Here is a 23,209-nt window from a genome sequence, read left to right as displayed (position 1 = left end):
TTTGTGGAACACCTCTGTAGTCTACAAGGGTGACCTCGAACTTCTGGTGGCCTGTGATTTTAATTCTCCACCTTGCTCTCACATTGATATCTCTGTCCTTGATCTGCTGCATTGCTCCAGTGAATCAACATAAGCGTAAGGAAATTCATCTTTTGACTAAGCACTTTACAGCTTTCCAGGCTCACCATTGTGTACAACAATGTTGGGAGTCTCTGCCCCTCCCTCCCCCCCACCCCATTTTGTTTCAATTTCTTCTCTTATTTTTGCTTTCAGCCAGCGGCACACCTGTTCCAGGCACATCTTTTATTGCGTATGTTTCTTTCGTTACTCTGTCACCACATCCTTTGGACCTGTACGACCAGCTCTTCTGTCATTCAATCTCTCCTTTCTTCCACTCTATCACAGACCTTCCTTTTATCCTTATCTCCACCTAGCCTTCGCTCAAAACCTCTAACTTTTCCCAGTTCTGATGAATGGTCACTGACCTGAAATGTTAACTCTGCTTCTTTCCCCGTAGATGTTGTTTGACTTGCCGAGCATCTCCAGCATTCTCTGTTTACGTCCAATGTTCAGCATTCTGCTTTTCGATGAGTTACATTACGCTTTCTCTCTTTGTCTAAGTTATTCATATCGATTGTAAGATGGGAATCCAGCACTCCACCTGCTGATACCTGCTGGTATCAAAATATCTCATTTATCCCTGTTGTTTTTTTAAAGTTTATTTATTTGTGTCACAAGTAGGCCTACATTAACACTGCAATGAAGTTATTGTGAAAATCCCCTAGTCACCACACTCCGGCGCCTATTCGGGTACACTGAGGGCGAATTTAGCATGGTTAATGCACTAACTAGCATGTCTTTCAGACTGGGAGGAAACTGGGCCACCCGGAGGAAACTGGGCCACCCAGAGGAAATCCACGCAGACATGGGGAGAACGTGCAGACTCCGCTCAGACAGTGACCCAAGCTGGGAATCGAACCCGAGTCCCTGGCGCTGTGAGGCAGCAGCACTAATCACTGCCAAAGTTTGCTTCCTATCCGTTGACCAATCCATTCATTCATTCATGCATCCTCTACCTGAAGGCAGGTCCTTGGTCCAAAGTCTGCTGATGCTTCAACCTGAGCCTATTTCTTGGCTTTTTGTTTTGACAGTGGCGGCTTGCCATTGCCTTCCACTTTCAGGGGTAGGGCAAGGAGGCAGTTCCCAAGCCTAACTCAGCCAGAATGGGAATCAAACCCATACAAAAGGAAGGATCCAGAAAAAGATTGCTGCACTTGCAGCACTTTTCCAGTAGATGTCTGCAAATACCACAGAATGAGAATTTTGTAAGCTTGTAAAGCACATAATGCTTCAAACTAAATTTCATTAAATTTGAAAGCGTTTGTGAAGAGTTTTCACGTTGGCCGGAAATTTCCTGTGTCACCCGTCGAGGGAATCGTAGTGGGTGGGGCAGAAAATTTGGCGGACCATTTAAAGGTCAGTTGAGCCTGGGCGGGAATTTCTGGTCTTGGGGCAACGTGCAGCCAGAAAACCCCACTCATTGTTTCTTTAGTTGATATTGTCTTCATGTTTCACATGTCTAACAATTCTGATGCATTCAGTCAGCTTAAAAAAAAAATATATTCTTTAAGTCCAAAGATGTGCAGGTTTGGTGGATTGGCCATGGTAAATGCAGAGTTTCAGGGATAGGGCGGGTGGGGCAGGGGATAGGGTGTGTGGTGGGAGGGGGGTCGGGGGGGAGGGGGTTGTGGGCCTGGGTAAGATGCTGAGTCGATGCAGGCTTGATGGGCCGATTTGTTCTCTTTAAGTCTGATCTGTCCAAGCAACTTTCCTCTTTAAGCTTTATCTTATGCCGCTGCGCTATCACTCATGCGACTGTGGGTGACAGTTTTCTCTGATGGTTTTCCAATCATTGTTGTTAATGACAATCGAATACTCATTACTGTAGGGGTCCTATAATTCTATGATAAGTAATGGAAATGTGTAAAATGTAAATTTGAGCTCTTTATAGATCTTAGAGTACTTCAGATACAGTGGCAACAGAAGGGATTGAGCATCATTGGAATTCACGTGTTCATTTTAAAGGGTCAAATATAGAATTGTTGGAAAAATGGTGGGGTGGGTGGAATTGCACCTTCAGCGATTTTAGTGCAGCATCTTGGTGGCTCAACCAAACAGAACAATTAGTGGCTTTGGAGATGCCCTTGAGTTTATCTTTTATCTTGGTGCTTCGATGGTATCCTAAGTATACTGGATAATGGAAGGAAAGGAGCAAAATAAAACAAGGAGGTCAATTTTTATTTGTTTATGTTTTGCTGCATACATTGAGGGGTGCAAAAGTAAACGGTTGACAGATAGGTTGGCAAAAGCTGAATCATAAAAGCGCTATTGCGTATCTGTGGCCATGTGTGTAACTTGACAAACAATGGTTTATTCTGTTGCTCAAATAACCTGATGTTTCATCGTGCCCTTAGAATTCTTTTCAACAAAAATAAGCTTTTGACAGTTTTTCTGCGACTGGTTTACAGCAGTGGCAAGATCCATGGCCTCCGCGATTCTCCGAGCACCAGGTTTCCAGCGTTGACAGCTCCGTGCCAGAAATCAGCGCCGGAATAAATGATGGAAATTCTAATTTTCGTACATTAAATACCATTAGCAGGCCCGGGACTGAAATCTCTGGGCCCGTTCGCGTGATTCATTCCAGCGGGGTTTAGCATAGCTCCACATCTGTGGGCAGCTGGCGGCCCGACCTGGCTGGAAGCCATCGAGGCTTCCCAGAGGGTCAGGTACTGGGAGAGGGATACCCCCTGGGCATTGCCACCTTGGCATTGCCACCTTGGCATTGCCAGCCTGGCCCTCTGGCACTGCCCAGGGGCATCTGCCACAGTGGCGGAGCCTTTGGAGTGGGCGATGGGGAGGGGGGGGGGGGGTCCCTTTGTCACTCTGCACTTGGACTGAGTGGAGGGAGGTCAGCGATAAGGGCTGGCTGTCAGGGTGAGGGGCGGTCAGCCTGCTTTTGGGGGGGGGGGGCGCAGTCGAGGCTGCCATTGGAGGGGGATCGGTGGGAGATGGGGGCTGCTTGGGTTGGGGGGGGGGCATTGAGGAGGGGTGAGGGTGGTGGTGGGTCGAGAGCGGCCCGGGCATGTTCACGGGGGCCAGCGATCAGGCCATGGTGAAGGTCATATGGCCGGCGATGCAAGGGTTGCAGGGCTGGCCAGTGATCGGGAGGCCGACAGTACAGGGCCAATGTGCATGTGCCGATCCTGGCACTGTCAGATAGAAATTTATTTTAGCATTTGCGTTTTTTGTGTTTTACCTCTTCCAGTTGATACTTTTACTGCTCGTATATCAAAATCTTCCTCAGTTAGTTCTGTAACCATTATCTCAGTCGTGTACTGATAAGAAATAGTAGTATTGCATTTTTGAATGGGGTGGAATGAAAGGTGACGGGGCAGGTAGAGATCCAACATTTCGCAACCAGATTCCAGCACATGTATAAAGTCATTTTCAGTGATTTTTAAATCTACTTCCTCCAAAGTGAAGCAAGACATCTTTCTTAAAAAGAATGGGTGAAATTTTTGACTCTGGGTAAATTCAGGCAGGAAATTCAATTCAGTCGATTTAAGCCAATTCAGTGCCAGCTGCGCTGCTGGCTTTTTCTGACATATCTTTTGACAGGCAGTCAAAATAAATCAAAGGCGGCAGGTCCCATCACATCACGCTGGTGGCGCAGACTCTGAATGAGCCCACCCCTCCAGCAAAGATCGGGGCGCCATTTCTAAATGAATGTAATAGAAATAAATGCTGGCAGGGGGCCAGCCTGCATAATAATGGAGTTCCCATCATTGCATTGGCAGGAACAATCGAGCAGGGGAATCCCACCAGTGTAAATGCCTAAATGCTATTTTGGGATTCCTGCTCGATTCTCCGCCATTCCTACCCACCGAAGATGGAAGTAGTAAATTACCCAAATCTTTATTTTTGCTGATTACCCCATTTTCACCTGTGTTACTAAACATGATGTGGAGATGCCGGCGTTGGACTGGGGTAAACACAGTAAGAAGTTTAACAACACCAGGTTAAAGTCCAACAGGTTTATTTGGTAGCAAAAGCCACACTTTTGCTACCAAATAAACCTGTTGGACTTTAACCTGGTGTTGTTAAACTTCTTACTTACTAAAAATGGTCTAGGCTAACACTCTTTAATGGAAATTTTAAAATATATACAATTGCATATTATGCTGCACATTCACTCAAGTTTATTGAAGATTTTACATTTCTGTATATGCAAATAGATTTAGTAGAATTTTGAACTGTGAACCTAATCGGCATAATTCCAATTATGTTTTGAATACGGTTTTCTAATTACACCAAAATGGAGAGTTAAGCTAGATTTCCACCACCTCAGAAAATGTGACTGAACTAATAAATCAAAGTTTGAAACCCAACTTTTATTGAACATCTGTTTATTAATTTGCCTCGGGGTCAAGTCCTCTATTTTTTACTTATTATTTAAGGGCTAAAAAATTGTGATTATGGATCAACTAAGGAAAAACGTTGATATTCTTAGGAAGTGAATGAAATCTGTAGGGTCCTGGTCTCTTACTGAGGTTAGGGTGGATAGACAGGGATAGGTGGGATGGTAGTGGGCTGGCACTGAATACAATAGGGAAAGGATGGCAAAAATTTGTGACCAAAGATCCTTTAACTTCTGAACAATTTAAAGCATTCAACAATTATCAGAAAATGTCAGAACTTAACCCTAAGCTTCAGTAAATGAACTCACTTAATATAATTCATGTCAACAAGTCAAGGGGAAAATTTTAATAAGATACATAAAATTGGAGATATGACTGCTTCCAGAAAAAATTGAAAGTATATCTCTAAAAATTAACCCAAGTTCCACGATAGGAATTTATCATTACAATATTAAATGCTGGCTAGATTTTAAGATAATTTGGGATTCGTGTAAGTATTTTCAAATGTCCCCTTATGTAAAATTCAGAATATAATAGAATAACACATGATCAATATTATGATAAAGCATTACCTTCAATTTAATGATGCATCTATGGCCTTTACATTTGAAGTATGCATTATAGTAAAATGATAGTGAAATATATTGCATTCTTTGCAATTTATTTCACTATCATTTTACTATATTTTCTTGCCTGTTGCTCCAGTAAAACAGGCATTTCCTAACTGTCCTATCAATATGTTGTCGTGCGATGCTGCATAATTTCAAATCCATATTGCTGTCTTTACAAATGAAGGCTACACAGGTTATCATTCTTGTACCACTGTTAGTTCTGAGTATGACCAACACTAAAACTCCCATACTTTTTCCTCAAGTCTTTAATATTTTATTTAGTGTATCTCTGATTCTTTATTACCTGCATTATCCTATCACCAAGAACTTCATTCTACAATAATTAGAAACCAGTTTAACCCAAAATTAAATTCATAGAGTGATAGAATAGAATCCCTACAGTGCAGAAGGAGGCCATTCGGCCCATCGAGCCTGCACCAACAACAATCACACCCAGGCCCTGTCCCTGTAACCCCACATATCGACCCTGCTAATCCCCCTGACACTAAGAGGTAATTTAGCATGGCCAATGCACCTAACCTGCAAATCATTGGAGTGTGGGAGGAAATCCACGCAGGCATGGGGAGAATGATTAAACTCCACACAGACAGTCATCCAAGGCCGGAATTGAACCCGGGTCACTGTGAGGCAGCAATGCTAACCACTGTGCCACGGTACTGCCCATAATTGATAAGCGACAATTAAAAGACATCTCAATAATAATTGTCTTAATATAAATAATTGGTATTTATAAAGGAAACCTTGCTGGTTAAATGCAAATATGTTAATTGAATGGAAAAGTTCTGATGTTGTTGCAAACTGCAGTTTAATGTCACCAGACCCACTACTCAGCTAATAGTTACACATGGTATTTTTAAAAAACTGAGTAACTTGGAGGACAAAACTGTCATAAATCTTGTGTTCATATGCAGGGCAAGACGTTCATCCAGATGGATAAAATAAAGCCCGTCGAGATACAAAATATCAATGTTTCATATCCTGTCTTTCACTGATGCTCTTGCCCTTTTATAACTCAGAGCAAAGTTGTTTTGTTTTAACCTGTTTACTATATTCTGTCAGTGCAGTGTTAAAATCTATAACTACATTCAAGCCATAGACTTGCAACAATGACAGTTTGGAGGCTTTCTTGCACCACAGAACTGCAGTGAGAGTTGATGGTGAGGATTAGAGAACAAGCAAAAACTGTAGAACTTTGACAGTGCTCAAACTTGCCTGGGAAATTAGTCGAACATGGTAGTGATGACATTTGATATTAAACTTATCATTACAATGTTATGGTAAACATTTGTATCATAAATCATGCATTGTTCAAAACTGTACTATTAAAGAAAGCGTTTATGATTATCAACATGATTAATTGAGGCATTCAACAATGAATATTACAAATCAATTTAGAAACTAGAAGCTCTTCAGAAAGTTTGTGATTAATGAGGTGGAGGGGAGGTGGTTGAAAATATTTCCCCTCTGAAATCAGTGATTGCTTATCTAACCTCCTTTATTGAGATAGGAATATAATTATATTGAAGGTCAGCAAGTAGGATGATGCAGGCGTAGTTTCATAAATTATAATTGGATGAAACAAGACATCTAATCAGTACAAGTCCTTTTTGAATTGGACTTTAAATCAGATTTGAAAATAATAGGTATGATTGAGTGTTAAATGGAGTGAAAGGAGGAACATTTTTATTGTTCAATATTTGATTATAAATGAAAGATTCACAATTTGCCCACATTGGATTGAGCTATAGCAAACTCTGAAGGTTGGCCTGTGGTTTCTTTGATTTCTTAAAAAAAGTTTTGCTCTTAATGAACGGGGTGATTTAGTATTGGTTTCAATGGGGGCAGCAGAGTATCCCAATCCCAGTAAAGAAGTCAGATCTTGGTAATTACTTTGTGCTGCTCATTGGATGCCCTTCAGTTACTTGAATCTCAGGCATAAATATTCACTATAGCTTTAGTAAAATGGATACATATTTGCTGATGATTTTTTTTCCTTTCCTGTTCCTCATCAAAGGAAATGTACTCAAAAGGAATAGTCCCACTCTCTTCAATAAACACAGTCCATGGGTTGGGAGATAACAAGTTTGAGGTGGTTTCCTCCATCAGAACGTTTACTTTTAGAGTTGAGAAAGAAGGTAAGAAAACAACATTCTAGAGAATTGTGATTAAGTTTGATTTATTGTTGGGAACAACAGAACTAAAAAATGTTCTCAAAATCCATCTTGTCGCAACCTGTCATATTTAGAGTCTCCCTGTAATAAACATATGTAGGTCCTTAAAGTAGTAATTTTGCTCTTAATCCGAAACAATTTATTTTTATTCAGTCATGGGACATGGGCATCGCTGGCTGGCCAGCATTTATTGCCCATCCCTAGTTGCCCGAGGGCAGTTGAGACCTGTGGCTCTGGAGTCACATGGAGGCCAGACCAGATACGGACGACAGATATCCTTCCCTAAAGGACATTAGTGAAGATGGATTTTTCCAACAATCGACAATTCTTAATTTCAGTTTTTAAAAAAATTCAAATTCCACCATCTGCCACGGCAGGATTCGAACCCAGCTCCCCAGAACATTAGCTGAGTTTCTGGATTAATAGTCTCACGATAATACCACTAGGCCATTGCCTCCCCTAAATTTGCCAATCAGTTGTCTTTATTTCATTTTGTCCTGTCCTTTAGTATTTCTCCTCTTCTGTGGTGGTTGTTCCAAACAGATTGATTGAGATTGGGAATTATGTGGAGCCATAAGTGTATCCATATCCAACCATTATGTGGAGCTGAGTGTCAGAATTCCATTAGCCAGTTGCAGTGCTATCTCGCTGCCATTGTTAATTTAATTGATTACGCAGATGGATCTCTGCTGTGAGGGATCTTAGGATAGATTGTAATTTTAACTCCAAATAACCACGGTATAACAGAGTTGTTAGCAATAACCAAAATTTTGCAACTCAAAAGCTATGCCATGGAACTGGCTAATGCTGGCAGTGGAGAGTACATAGAGTGCTTGAAATCTTAATTTAAACTTTAGTATTGAGTTTAAAATATATAGCCAAACATTCACATCTTGACATCAGGACGAGCTGCAATGTTACATGGCACTAAAGTCACCTTGCTTGTTAAGTCGCCATATTTGCAGTATTCACTGAATTATAATGTCTCAGTTTAGTACAGAATTCCCTCAGTAATACATCTTGAGCTCCTGACCTTAATTGAACAGCATGCTGCATAACAACATTTTTAATTGCATGTTAGCTTTAACATTACATTTGACACTTGCGCTCTGGGTTTATCTTCCACCATTTATTTACTTTTAAGCAGAGAAATGTGCATTCACTACATGAGACGTATAACCATTAAACCTACCCAGTCTAGCTTCTGCTTAGTTCAAAAATGTCACTGATGTTGATGTAGCGCTTCACTGCGTTGTACCGTGAACTAGAAAGATGGAGTAGGGGACGGGGTTGTCCTTGATGTGAACTGTTTTATTAGTGGTGTGCAGATCAGATAGTTAGCATTTTCACCACACCGTTAAAATCAATCCATGATTATCCTGGGCTTTGTTTCCCCCGGAGCAAGATTGTCAGCAAATGATGCATGGAACGAGCAGAAGTTGAAATGAAGTTACGGGGAGTGGCACGTTTGCGGGTGAATTGAAAAAATAATTTGGATCCAGATTGTCACCTTCCATGTAGATTTAATCCAGTGAAATGTCAGCTTGGCTCAGTGCCAGCACTCTTGATTCTGCTGGGAGGTGGGGGCTGGGATGGGTAAGGGATTGGTGGAGAGTGCAGCAGATTTGCATTTGCTATTCTGAGTATTAATGAGGTAGTAAGGGCTCCCAAGTGGGAATTAGTAGTTCTAATATCTTTGAAACTTTTGAAAATATTTGAAAAGAAAAGCGCAAGATAAATGATGGCGTTTCAGGGAAGAGTTATGAGATGGAAGGCAGACATCCGTACTTCAGATTAAAACTGTACTGTGGTGTTCCTAACATACAAGCATTTTAAAATTAATAATTTTGGGAGTATAGCTTTTTCTATTATCAGCACAGCATTATTGAAACATTCTCAGGTATTCAGCAGATTCTCGCAGTGAGTGCCAGTGTTCTTTGTTGTGATTTATAAAGGGCTATGTTTGGAACTGGGAGCTGAACATTTCGTTCTTAGCTCCTGTTGCCACCTCCACCATTCGTTTTTTCATATAGAAATCTTGTTTGATAGATTCATTCCAAAAAAAATAAACAAGTGCTTCAGAATATTGTGATTGAATAAGACCAACTGAGTTCCTGTGACTTTCTTTGACAGATGATAGAGGTGACTGGATTGACACACTTCTCAGTGCATTAAGATCACAGCCTAACAACCTTTCACAACTGAACACTCGATGCACCCTTACATCTGATAAGTTTGGTCATCTTGAGCTAAGAGGCTACAAAGCTCGGATTTTTGTTGTGTTGAGAGGTAGCAACATATGGCTTTACAAAAGTGAGCAGGTAAGACTAAACATTTTTGTCATTCCAGTTACTCAGTCAACCAGTCCGTTCCATGCATCTAAAATAATTCCCTTGACTTGGAAACAAAATGGTGTCAAGTAGTTTCTGCTCTGTATGATATCGAGAATGTGATGCTTTGGATAAACATACTTGTGCCTGACCATTTTGAGATGATTTACCCAGGGAACATATAATTGTAATGGGAAGTTACTTCCACTCTAATGGTTGCTGGTTTGTAAATAAAAATATGGTTAACGTTTCAGTAGGGGAGCAGTTCGGGAACAGTGACCACAATTCAGTAAGCTTTAAGGTACCGATGGATAAAGGTAAGTGTAGTCCTCAAGTTAAGGTGTTAAATTGGGGGAAGGCTAATTACAACAATATTAGGCAGGAACTGAAGAATGTAGATTGGGGGCAGATGTTTGAGGGCAAATCAACATCTGGCATGGGGGAGGCTTTCAAGTGTAAGTTGATAGGGATTCAGGACTGGCACATTCCTGTAAGGATGAAGGATAAGTATGGCAAGTTTTGGGAACCTTGGATAACGAGAGATATTGTGAGCCGAGTCAAAGAGAAAAAGGAAGCATTTGTCAAAGCTAGGAGGCTAAGAACACACGAAGCAAGTGTGGAATACAAGGAAAGTAGAAAGAAACTTAAGCAAGGAGTAAGGAGGGCTAAAAGGGGTCACGAAAAAGCATTGGCCAGCAGGATTAAGGAAAGTCCCAAGGCTTTTTATATATATATAAAGAGCAAGAGGGTAGCCAGGGAGAGGGTTGGCCCACTCAAGAACAAGGGAGGGAGTCTATGCGTGGAGCCAGAGGAATTGGGTGAGGTATTAAATGAGTACTTTGCGTCAGTATTCATCAAAGAGAAGGACTTGGTGGATGATGAGTCTGGGGAAGAGTGTGTAGATAGTTTGCGTCATGTTGAGATCAAAAAGTAGGTGGTATTGGGGTTCTTGAAAAACATTAAGGTAGACAAGTCCCCAGGGCCTGATGGGATATACCCCAGAATACTGAGAGAGGAAATTGTTAGGGCCTTGAGAGAAATCTTTGTATCCTCACTGGCTATAGGGGAGACCCAGAGGATTGGAGAATAGCCAATGTTGTTCCTTTGTTTAAGAAGGGGAGCAAGGATAATCCAGGAAATTACAGGCCGGTGAGCCTTACATCAGTGGTAGGGAAATTATTGGAGAGGATTTTTCGAGACAAGATTTATTCCCACTTGGAAATAAGTGGACGTATTAGTGAGAGGCAACATGGTTTTGTGAAGAGGGGGTCGTGTCTCACTAACTTGATCGAGTTTTTCGAGGAAGTGATGAAGATGATTGATGAGGGTAGGGCAGTGCATGTTGTCCACATGGACTTCAGTAAGGCCTTTGACAAGGTCCCTCATGGCAGACTGGTGCAGAAGGTGAAGTCGCATGGGATCAGAGGTGAGCTGGCAAGATGGATACAAAACTGGCTCAGTCAAAGAAGACAGAGGGTAGCAATGCAGGGGTGCGTTTCTGAATGGAGGGCTGTGACAAGTGGCGTTCCTCAGGGATCAGTGCTGGGACCTTTGCTGTTTGTAATATATGTAAATGCTTTGGAGGAAAATGTAACTGGATTGATAAGTAAGTTTGCGGACGACACAAAGGTTGGTGGATTTGCGGATAGGGATGAGAACCATCAGAGGATACAGCAGGATATAGATCAGTTGGAGATTTGGGCGGAGAGATGCAGATGGAGTTTAATCCGGACAAATGTGAGGTAATGCAGATAGGAATTATACAGTAAATGGCAGAACACTTAGGAGTATTGATAGGCAAAGGGATCTGGGTGTACGGGTGTACAGGTCACTGAAAGTGGCAATGCAGGTAGAGAAGGTAGTCAAGAAGGCATAGGCCGGGGCATTGAGTTTAAAAATTGGCAAGTCATGTTGCAGCTTTATCGAACCTTAATTAGGCCGCACTTGGAATATAGTGTTCAATTCTGGTCACCACACTACCAGAAGGATGTGGAGGGTTTGGAGAGGGTACAGAAAAGATTTACCAGGGTGTTGCCTGGTATGGAGGGCATTAGCTATGAGGAGAGGTTGGAGAAACTTGGTTTGTTCGCACTGGAACGACGGAGGTTAAGGGGCGACCTGAAAAAAGTCTACAAGATTATGAGAAGCATGGACAGAGTAGGTAATCAGAAGCTTTTTCCCAGGGTGGAAGGGTCAATTACTCGGGGGCACAGGTTTAAGGTGCGAGGAGCAAGGTTTAAAGGAGATGTACGAGGCAGATTTTTTACACAGAGGGTGGTGGTTGCCTGGAACTCGTTGCCGGGAGAGGTAGTGGAAACAGATACGGTAGTGACTTTTAAGGGGCGTCGTGACAAATACATGAATAGGATGAGAATAGAGGGATATAGTCCCCGGAAGGATAGTGGGTTTTAGTTAAGTCGGGCAACGTGGTTGGTGCAGGCTTGGAGGGCTGAAGGGCCTGTTCCTGTGCTGTAATTTTCTTTATTCTTTGTTCTTTATGTCGCCCTAAGATTTGTTGCGTACCTTGTTCAAAACTAACATAACAAATACTTGATCTGTTTGTAATGAATTTATCATGATTAGCCAGTTGGTAGATTGTAATATCTCCAACATCTGGTTGGACATTTCCAAGTCACAGGTGATCTGAATGCTAAAGGTTGAAGTTAGCCATGTTTTTAAATTTCTTTTCAACAAATATATTTGTTGCTACTTTGCTGACACCACATTGATTCAGTGAAGTGAAGAATTAGCAACACCAACTGCCGATGCCTCTGAACTGAATGACTTCGATACAGTAAGAAATTGATGCTGCTCCACAGTAACCTGTTTCTCAAATGAATGATTTATTTTAAATATTTCCAGTTGCTTATTTACTGTCATTTCTTTTAATCCGATTTCTCAGCCAACCTTAGCCACCTCACCTCTTACTTACGTCACTGGTTTTGCTTAAATTTAAGATCCTCATTTTGAATTTAACACCATCACATTGTGATCGTTTTTCCCCACTGGATCATTTGCTCTATGATTACTACTGTATCCTCTTTCGTTACACATTACTGAATTGAAAATTCACTGGTCTCCTCGAGATACTGTTCCAGATGGTTGTCTTGCATATATTCCACGAACATGTCCTCAAAGCCACTTCTGTCAAATTGGTTTGCCCAATCTACATGAAGATTAGAGTCCTCCATTATTATTGCGTTACCCTTGTTACATACTCTTCAAGCACATTAATTTATAAATTGTTCAACACAAATTACTGTTGGGTGACCTATAAGCAATTCTCACCAATGTTTCTGTCCTCTCTTATTTTTTAGTTGTATTTATACTGATTCTATATTCTGATTTCCTGATCTCACTCCTGTCTTTAAGATTATATTTCTTATCAGGGTTGTCCATCCCCTTTTCCATTTTGCCTAACCTTTCTAAATATCCAGAATCCGGTAATATTTGGCTTTCTACCTTGGTCATCCTGCATCCCTTTCTCCATTTTGGAAGATAGACGGCACTGCACATAGCTTTTATCGAAGTTAAGAATTACACAGGAGTCCCATGATATTCTCTGTGTGCTCTTAGCACTTTAGAGGCAGGGCAGCACCCCTCTCATCAGCTTTGCTGACAGGTGAAGTTGTGATGCTGAAGGTAATGCGTGATGAAGCCTACCGAAAAATCAAATGAAGTCTTTGTGTTCACTGTCTCTCAGCAGCATCACCTTGAAATGACCCTCTTCACCGAGTGTATGTGTGCTGCCCTCAGTCAGGTGTCAGGCGCTCCCCGAGACAATGTGAAGATCCCAGATGTGCATTGCTTCATCTTCTCGTCATCCAGCTCTACTGCCCCCCCTCCCACCCCCCCCTTTGCATTGTCAGGTTGTGCAACATGCAGTAAGCCATGATGATGTGCTCTGGGGAGTATTCTTGAGTGATCTGCCAGATCTGTCAAAGCAATGGAACCTCACCTTCAAGATGCCAATGGTGGCTCCACCAATCTCCAGGTTGCGGAATGAGCCTTGTTATACCTTCTCTCAGTAAGAAGTTTAACAACACCAGGTTAAAGTCCAACAGGTTTATTTGGTAGCAAAAGTTCACATACTGGAATACTTGTTGCCAGGGAGATTTAAGAGCCAAGTGAGTGCAGTAGATGGCACCTGCTGCTGTGCAAATTTTAGTGCTCTTGCTTCCTGGTGTGTCTTATCTTTGTCAAAATTGACAAAGTTGTGTGCCTTGGCAAAAATGATCTCCTGGATACATATTTGGGTGGATGCTTGCGAGGTACTGTACAGTTCCCAGTGGAGCTCTGGAAGAAGTCACTGCCATAGAAATTGAGTGAAACGGTCACTTTCACTGTCGCTGGCAATGGATGCCCTCAGAGTCCCCGTGGTGCCAAATCCTGCAGAAGGTGCATGACCAGTTCCCTTTGCACTGTAGTCCTTGCCCCGAGGTTCCCTTTACTCCCTTCTCACCGGCATTGTTGACCCTGCCCCATGGTTTACTTCTCTCCAGAACTGTTGCCCTTGTCTTGAGGTTCCCTTCTCTGCGGCACTGTTACCCTAGCCCCAGCACCACAAGCCAGCCACAAATAAGTCACCGTGGAGACTTGCCGGTGACATGCCCCTGAATCTACAGAGCTGCTCATTTGTATTGGGATCCTTGTGAGCGTTGCACTAAATTGAGTGCGCTCACCTCTGCATTCCTCTGGAAGTTCAGGTCACCGGGTGCACACTTTTAAAACAAGTTGTGAATCAATCATCCAATCATTTAAGTTGGATGTGGAAGGATGATTCCGGCATGTGGCGACAATAATTATATGCAAATTTAAGTTCCCGACGTTTGATGGTGGGTAATGTGGCCTGTATTGATGGGGGAAGGGGACAATCACATCCTGGATTTATGCCACCAGGAAATGCGCCTAGGGCCTTGCGAGATTTTCCAATCTTGTCACTGAATATGTCCGCTCCGATCAGTGTGGGAAATTCCACTCCGATCAGTGTGGGAAATTCCGGCCTTTGTGTCGCAAATCCAGTCTCACTCTGAGGAAACTTATCCACGAGTGTTAACAAGTTCACCTTGACTGTTATTCCTCAGTGTATCTTGTACAAAAATCAAGGGATTCATCTGATTAACTGCTGAACTTACGTTTTAGAAAACTGCAGTTCTTAATTAGATCTGCAACTGTTTGATAGCTATCAAATTACATTTGAAAGAAAATAATTAACTTTGTTTCATTTTAAAGGATTTTAAAGGTGGAATTGGTATTACAACGGTTAACACAAATGTGGCAACAGTCAAAGAAGTTGATCGTAAAGGTTTTGAATTATCTACTCCATTCCGAAACTTCAGGTAAAATCTTTTGGAGCTACACAGTTGATGACATTGAGTTCACCCCTCTGTTATGTAGTCGAATGAAATTATTGTTCAGTCTGCCCTACTGAGGGGACAAACTCATTGCTCTACTCATTGTTCCACAGGAGCAGGCTGAGGGTAAGACAGTGTGTTTGTGCATGTGAATTATTTATTTCGGAGGTTTTTTTAAAATCCAAAACAGGAAGTAGGCCCAGGAGAAGCCTGGGAAGGGTTTTGGAGGGATTAGAAAGGGCTTCCTTGGAGGTTTCAGCCTCATTATTCCACAGGAGCAGGCTGAGGGTAAGACAGTGTGTTTGTGCATGTGAATTATTTATTTATTTTTCAGTTAAATTTGTGTAAATAAATCGGAGGTTTTTTTAAAATCCAAAACAGGAAGTAGGCCCAGGAGAAGCCTGGGAAGGTTTTTGGAGGGTTTAAAAGCAGGCCACACTTTTAAGCGGGCAGCAGAGTGAGCAGGGAGTAGAGTGTGAGCTGTAAGGGCTTTGGCTCACAGGGCTTCGGGGAAAGGGTGAGCAGGGGTGAGTTTCTTTTTTTTTCATTTCTAATTTACTTTTCTCTGTGTACCTTGGTAGAAAGGGTGAAATATGAGTGTTAAGCCAGTGTGTTGTTCGCAGTGCAGTATGTGGGAGGTCCTGGAGGCACCTGGCCTCCCGGACATCCACATCTGTGAGGGGTGTGTCGAGCTGCGGTTCCTGAGGGCCCGTGTTAGGGAGCTGGAACAGCAACTCGAGGATCTTAGGCTGTTAAGGGAGAATGAGGTGATGATAGACAAGAGCTATCATCAGGTGGTCACACCAGGGCCACGGGAGGAGGCCAAGTGGGTGACGGCCAGGAAGGGTAAAGCTCGGGTGATTGAGAGCACCCCGGTGGGTGTGCCCCTACACAACAAGTACTCCTGCCTGAGTACTGTTGGGGGGGAACAGCCCATCTGGGGGAAGCAGCAGTGGCCGTGTCTCCAGGGTGGAGTCGGGCCCTGTAACTCAGAGGGCTAAGGAAAAGAGAGGAAGGCAGTATTAATCAGGGACTCGACAGTCAGGGGGACGGACAGGTGATTTTGCGGAGGCAGGCGGGAGTCTCGCATGGTGGTCTGCCTCCCTGGGGCCGGGATCCAGGATGTCACTGGGCGAGTCCCAGAAATCCTGAGGTGGGAGGGAGAGGAGCCGGAGGTAGCGGTACATATTGGTACCGCTGATGTGGGTAGGAAGGGGGCATGAAAAGAGAGTATAGGGAATTAGGGAGACAGCTGAGAAGGAGGAAAGCAAATGTAGTAATCTCAGGATTGCTGCCTGTGCCATGGGAAGGTGAGGACAGGAATGGAGTGAGGTGGAGGATGAATGTGTGGCTGAGGGACTGGTGCAGGGGACAGGGATTCAGGTTCCTGGACCATTGAGATCTCTTCAGGGGCAGGTGTGACCTGTACACAAAAAACGGGTGGCACTTGAATCCCAGGGGGACCAATATCCTTGCAGGAAGGTTGGCTAAGGCTACTGGGGAGAGTTTAAACTAGATAGGTTGGGGGGAGGGGATCAAAATGAGGTGACTGAGAGTGAGGAAGGTAGCTCGCAAACAGAGAAGGGTTACAGGCAGTGCAAGAGGGCGGATGGACAGGGAATAGAGAAGGGGAGAGCTCAGACCAAAGGATTGAGATGTGTTTACTTTAATGCCAGGAGTATAGTGAATAAAGGGGATGAGCTCAGAGCGTGGATCGATGCCTGGAAGTATGATGTGGTGGCCATTACGGAGAATTGGATGTCTCAGGGACAGGACTGGATACTCCAGGTGCCGGGATTCCGATGTTTCAGGAAGGACAGGGAGGGAGGCAAGAGAGAGGTGGAATGGCACTGCTGATCAGGGATAGTGTCACAGCTGTAGAGAAGGTGTATGCTGTGGAGGGATTGTCCACCGAGTCTCTGTGGGTGGAAGTTCAGAGTGGGAAGGGACCAGTCACTTTGCTGGGAGTTTTCTATAGGCCGCCCAATAGTAACAGGGAGGTGGAGGAGCAGATAGGGAAACAGATCCTGGAGAGTTGCAGTAATAGCAGAGTTGTTGTGATGGGAGACTTTAATTTCCCAAACATAGATTGGAATATCCCTCGGGTAAGGGGATTGGATGGGGAAGAGTTCGTTAGGTGTGTTCAGGAGGGTTTCCTGACACAGCATGTGGACAAGTCGACAAGAGGAGAGGCTATACTTGATCTGATACTGACCAATGAACCTGGACAGGTGTCAGATCTCTCAGTGGGAGAGCATCTTGGGGATAGCGATCATAACTCTATCTCCTTTAGGCTTGCATTGGAAAAAGAGAGGATCAGGCAAGCGAGGAAAGTGTTTATATGGAGTAAGGGGAAATATGAAGACATTAGACAGCAAATTAGAGGAGTAAATTGGAAGGAGGTATTCTCGGGGAAATGTACTGAAGCGAGGTGGCAGTTTTTCAAGGAATGTCTGTCTAGAGTTCTACAGGACAACGTTCCGAGCAGACAGGGAGGTGTTGGTCGGTTAAAGGAACCGTGGTGCACGAAAGCTGTGCGGGACCTAGTCGAGAAGAAAAGGAAAGCGTACAAAGAACAAAGAACAATACAGCACAGGAACAGGCCCTTCGGCCCTCCAAGCCCGCGCCGCTCCCCGGTCCAGGATTGAATCCTGAATCCAGGATCCCCGCCCAATTTTCCAGCCTATCTACATCCTAATATCCTATCCACCGAGCTGTCCCTCACAGCTACGATGCTTTGTTCATCACAACCTATTAACTCACCCCCACCCCCCCATTCCAGACCATGTGATCTCCAGGCGTACAAAAGGCTCAGAGAGCTTGGCGAAGATAGGGATTTAGAAGAGTATACGGCTTGTAGGAAGGGACTAAAGAAGGAAATTAGGAGAGCCAGAAGGGGTCACGAGAAGGCCCTGGCAGGTAGGATTAAGGAGAACCCTAAGGCGTTCTATAAATATGTGAAGCGTAAAAGGATGAGACGTGATGGAATAGGGCCTATAAAAGGTGAAGGTGGGAAAGTCTGTACGGAACCAGTAGAAATGGCAGAGGTGCTCAATGAGTATTTTGCCTCGGTTTTCACAGAGGAGAAGGACCTGGGTGGATGTACTGCGGGCGTGCGGTGGACTGAAAGGATTGAGTATGTGGACTTTAAGAAAGAGGTTGTGCTGGAATCTTTGAATGGCATCAAGATAGATAAGTCGCCGGGTCCGGATGGGAGGTACCCTAGGTTACTGTGGGAGGCGAGGGAGGAGATTGCAGAGCCTCTGGCGATGATCTTTGCGTCGTCGATGGAGACAGGAGAGGTGCCGGAGGATTGGAGGATTGCGGATGTGGTTCCTATTTTCAAGAAGGGGAATAGGGATAACCCAGATAATTACCGACCGGTGAGTCTAACCTCAGTGGTTGGTAAACTGATGGAGAAGATCCTGAGGGACAGGATATATGAGCATGTGTGAGAGGTTTAGTATGCTCAAGAATACTCAGCATGGCTTTGTCAAGGGCAGATCGTGCCTTACGAGCCTGGTGGAGTTCTTCGAAAATGTGACTAAACACATTGACGAAGGGAAGGCGGTAGATGTGGTTTATATGGATTTTAGCAAGGCGTTCGATAAGGTCCCCCATGCAAGGCTTCTAGAAAAAGTGAGAGGGCATGGGATCCAAGGGGCTGCTGCCAGGTGGATCCAGAACTGGCTTGCCCAAAGGAGGTAGAGAGTGGGTATAGATGGGTCTTTTTCTAAATGGAGGTCGGTCACCAGTGGAGTGCCCCAGGGACCTGTTCTGGGACCCTTGCTGTTTGTCATTTTCACAAATGACCTGGATGAGGAAGCGGAGGGATGGGTTGGTAAGTTTGCCGATGACACGAAGGTTGGTGGGGTTGTGGATAGTCTAGAGGGATGTCAGAAGTTACAGAGGGACATAGATAGGATGCAAGACTGGGCAGACAAGTGGCAGATGGACTTCAACCCAGATAAATGCGTCGTGGTCCATTTTGGTAGGTCAATTGGGATTAAGGAGTACAATATAAAGGGAAAGACTCTTAGTACGGTAGAGGATCAGAAGGACCTTGGGGTCTGGGTCCAAAGGACTCTAAAATCGGTCCCGCAGGTGGAGGAGGTGGTTAAGAAGGCGTATGGTGTGCTGGCCTTTATCAATCGAGGGATTGAGTTTAGGAGTCCGGGGATAATGATGCAGCTATATAAGACCCTCGTCAGACCCCACTTGGAGTACTGTGCTCAGTTCTGGTCGCCTCACTATAGGAAGGATGTGGAAAAGATTGAAAGGGTGCAGAGGAGATTTACAAGGATGTTGCCTGGATTGAGTGGCATGCCTTATGAGGATAGGCTGAGGGAGCTCGGTCTTTTCTCCTTGGAGAGACGAAGGATGAGAGGAGACCTAATAGAGGTGTGTAAGATGTTGAGAGGCATAGATCGGGTGGACTCTCAGAGGCTTTTTCCCAGGGTGGAAATGGCTGCTACGAGAGGACACAGGTTCAAGGTGCTGGGGGGTAGGTACAGGGGAGATGTTAGGGGTAAGTTTTTCACACAGAGTGTGGTGGACGAATGGAATCGACTGCCGTCAGTGGTGGTGGAGGCGAACTCAATAGGGTCTTTTAAGAGACTCCTGGATGAGTACATGGAGCTTAATAGGATGGAGGGTTATAGGTAGGTCTAGAAGGTAGGGATGTGTTCGGCACAACTTGTGGGCCGAAGGGCCTGTTTGTGCTGTAGTTTTTCTATGTTCTATGTTCTATACTGGCCAGAATTCTCCAACCTCGTCCGTGGCTGGGATTCTCCGGTGCCGCTGCAGTGAATGGAGTTTTGGTTGAGAGCCAAATTCTCCCGTGTTACCGGAGAACTTCGGCCACTATCCTTCAGAGATTGGGATCAAGACCCCCAGAGCATGATGGAGAAAAAAGAAAGAATTTGCATTTATACAATGACCATAGGGCCCCCCAAAATACTTCACTGTAGTAATTATTATCTAATTACAGTGGTAATGTTTGGAAGTGCAGTAGCCAGGAAGGTCCTGCAAATGGCTCTGAGGTAAATGATCAGATAATCTGGTCTAGCTTTGTTGGTTGAGGGATAAATATTGGCTATTGTCAAGGGGAATGTTGCCTGCGTCTCCTTGCAGAGTGCCGTGGAATGTTGTGCATTGATACTTGAAAGACAGTGAAGTGTCAGCCAAGATTTTGATCCAATTCTGAGGGAGAACGTACAACCAGCTGTGAACTATATTTGACTTGGCAATGCTTAGGGCTGATAGTGGGTGCTCAAAACAAAAATAACATTCTGCTGCAAATTGTTTTTGATAAAATGTTGTCTTCATCCCAACATATATGCAGGTTAATAAATAGGAAATCTCCTAACCGTGCAATGCAATTCCATTAATTTTTGTTGGAGCCTTGGGTCCCATGCTATGGCATTGTGCATGTCAATTTGCTAAAATCACAAATGATGGTTACTTACACAATTTCACACGGCTGTAAACAAATAATTTGTTTATATCCCTGGATTTTTTACTTCATTTTAAAGTCATAGAGGTTTACAGCATGGAAACAGGCCCTTTGGCCCAACTTGTTTATGCCACCCCTTTTCTTAACCCCTAAGCTAGTCCCATATCCCTCTACACCCATCGTACCCATGCAAGTGTCCAAATGTTTTTTAAAAGACAAAATTGTACCCGCCTCTACTACTACCTTTGGCAGCTTGTGCCAGACACTCACCACCCTGTGTGTGAAAAAATTGTCCCTCTGGACCCTTTTGTATCTCTTCCCTCTCACCTTAAATCTATGCCCCCTAGTTTTAGACTCCCCTACCTTTGGGTAGGGGATTTTGCACTAATATGGGGGCAGAAGTAGCCACAAAAACTGTTAATGCAATGTAAGCATTTCAGGGGGAAAAAAAACAAGCTATGGCTAAGATGGGCAAGAACTTCAAGTTCAGGGTCTGTATATAAAAATATGTTTGACATTTTTATCATATTATATATCTGTTTGTGACACTTGTGCTCTGCTTTTTGTAGACGTGATTTGCATCATGGGCTGTGAGGTTCCTGTGCAAACCATAATCGTGTAGCTCGGAACAGTAAATTGCCCATAATTTCCAGAACTGACTATTGCTGAAAACCTACTTCTTTCCCCTTGTGGGTGCAGCAGCAAAGTCTGTTTCTGAAAGCTGTATCAAAACAAATGCATTAGTTGGTGTTTTTTTTTTCCAGTGGTTTGCCTCTATTGACGCACATTGAGACCGGAACAAACGATTGCTTTAGAAAATTGCCTGTTTTATCGCTGAAACATGATGTTATTTTCTAAACAAGTGTCTTGTACTATCTTCCCTCCTTAAAATCTAACACAGAATCTTACTCCATTCTATTGTACAGTTCTGCGTTTGTCAAAAATACAGATCTGTTATGCAACACACTTTCTATTCTTCACAGGTTACCGAGAGATTCCAGATTTTCCGAAAAGCAGGAGATTATCCATAATGTATATTAACTGCACAATATCGCTGCCCAACCACAGATCATTTGGAATCAAATTAATGTTTAAAAAAAAAACTAGGGAAGTTGGGCAAGTGTGGGGCTGCTGAAGTAACATACTGAAGTTCTCAGTGGCATAGCTGATTAGGAAAATGTGCTTCCTTCACTACAACTAGCCTTGGAAGCTGCAAATGAAGTTGCTACAATTCTGTTGGCTCCAGAATGTATGCAATAAGAATGGAATTCCCTGACTGCAGGCTTCTACCACTATTTCCACTGTGTAGCTAATAGAATTGAATTTCTGGATGTAAATTCCACATGAATATATAAATGTGTGAAATCTCAGAAATATAGAACCAGTATATTGCTGCCAGAGTTCTTTTCTTTTTAAAAAGAATGTCACGCTCATTAAGTATTTGTTCTTGGGATCTGTACTACGATGACCAAGGAGGATTTATCGTCCATCCCAAGTTATCCAGAGGGTGTTAAGAGTCAATTGTGTGTATGTGGCCAGAAATGCATACAGCTCATCATTATCTTTGGTCCTTTTGTGGAACTGAGGCTCCTATAACACAAATAGGATCTTGACTGCCATTATGGTCAAAACTTCCATGGGCAATGGACCAAAGGTGGAAGTTTAATTTTTTTTTCGCGAGCATATGAGGAGCAGAAGTATTCCTGGTACATTCACACAAAAAAAGCTGGGCTGCTGCTGTTAAATTTAATTTGATTTATTATTGTCACATGTATTAGTATACAGTGAAAAGTATCGTTCTTTGTGCGCTATACAAAGCATACTGTTCATAGAGAAGGAAAGGAGAATGCAGAATATAGTGTTATTGTCATAGCTAGGGTGTAGAGAAAGATCAACTTAATCTGAGGTAGGTTGATTTAAAAGTCTGACAGCAGCAGGGAAGAAGCTGTTCTTGAGTCGGTTGGTATGTCACCTCAGACTTTTGTATCATTTTCCTGACGGAAGAAGGTGGAAGAGAGTATGTTTGGGTTGCGTGGGGTCCTTGATTATGCTATTTGTTTTTCCAAGGCAGCGGGAAGTGTAGACAGAGTTGATAGATGGGAGGCTGGTTTGCTTGATGGACTGGGCTTCGTTCACAACTCTTTGTAGTTTCTTGCGGTCTTGTACAGAGCAGGAGCCATACCAAGTATGATACAACCAGAAAGAATGATTTCTATGGTGCATCTGTAAAAGTTGGTGAGAGTCGTAACTGACATGCCAAATTTCCTTAGCCTCCTGAGGAAGTAGAGGCATTGGTGCACTTTCTTAACTATAGCGTCAGCATGGAAGGACCAGGGCAGGTTGTTGGTGATCTGGACACCTAGGAACTTGAAGCTGTCAACCATTTCCAATTTGTCCCCATTGATGTAGACAAGGGAATGCCCTCCACTACGCTTCTTGAAGTCGATGACTATCTCCTTTGTTTTGTTGACACTGAGGAAAAGATTATTGTCTTCGCACCAGTTCACCAGATTCTCTATCTCTTTCCTGTACTCCGTCTCATAATTGTTTGAGATCTGGTGCACTGCGGTGGTATCATCAGCAAACTTGTAAATCGAGTTGGAGGGGAATTTGGCCAGACAGTCATAGGTGTATAAGGAGGATAGTACAGGGGCTGACAGTGATCATGGCCGAGGTGTTGTTGCCTATGCTTACTGATTGCTGTCAGTGGGTTAGGGAGTTTAGGATCCAGTCGCAGAAGGAGGAGCCGAGCCTCAGGCCATGGAGTTTGGAGATGAGTCTTGTAGGAA

At 43.5% G+C, this 23,209-nt stretch overlaps 1 protein-coding gene across 3 annotated transcripts in view; it reads left to right on the top strand.

Moving 5' to 3' along the window:
• arap2 (ArfGAP with RhoGAP domain, ankyrin repeat and PH domain 2) overlaps positions 1 to 23,209 on the top strand; it is a 361,519-nt gene that overhangs the window by 164,826 nt on the left and 173,484 nt on the right. For all 3 annotated transcript variants that reach the window (XR_013498288.1, XM_078215698.1, XM_078215708.1), the window contains 3 exons: positions 7,125 to 7,245; positions 9,415 to 9,602; positions 14,844 to 14,950. Coding sequence is in view for 2 of the 3 variants with exons in the window: in XM_078215698.1 (XP_078071824.1) it covers positions 7,125 to 7,245; positions 9,415 to 9,602; positions 14,844 to 14,950 (416 nt within the window). In the remaining variant the exon portion in view is untranslated. The remainder of the gene's footprint in view (positions 1 to 7,124; positions 7,246 to 9,414; positions 9,603 to 14,843; positions 14,951 to 23,209) is intronic.

The sequence above is a fragment of the Mustelus asterias genome, chromosome 1 (genome assembly GCF_964213995.1).
Source record: "Mustelus asterias chromosome 1, sMusAst1.hap1.1, whole genome shotgun sequence".
NCBI classification, from domain to species: domain Eukaryota; kingdom Metazoa; phylum Chordata; class Chondrichthyes; order Carcharhiniformes; family Triakidae; genus Mustelus; species Mustelus asterias.
The sequence above is the reverse complement of the archived record's forward strand: the minus strand, read 5'-3'. Positions and strand labels throughout refer to the sequence as shown.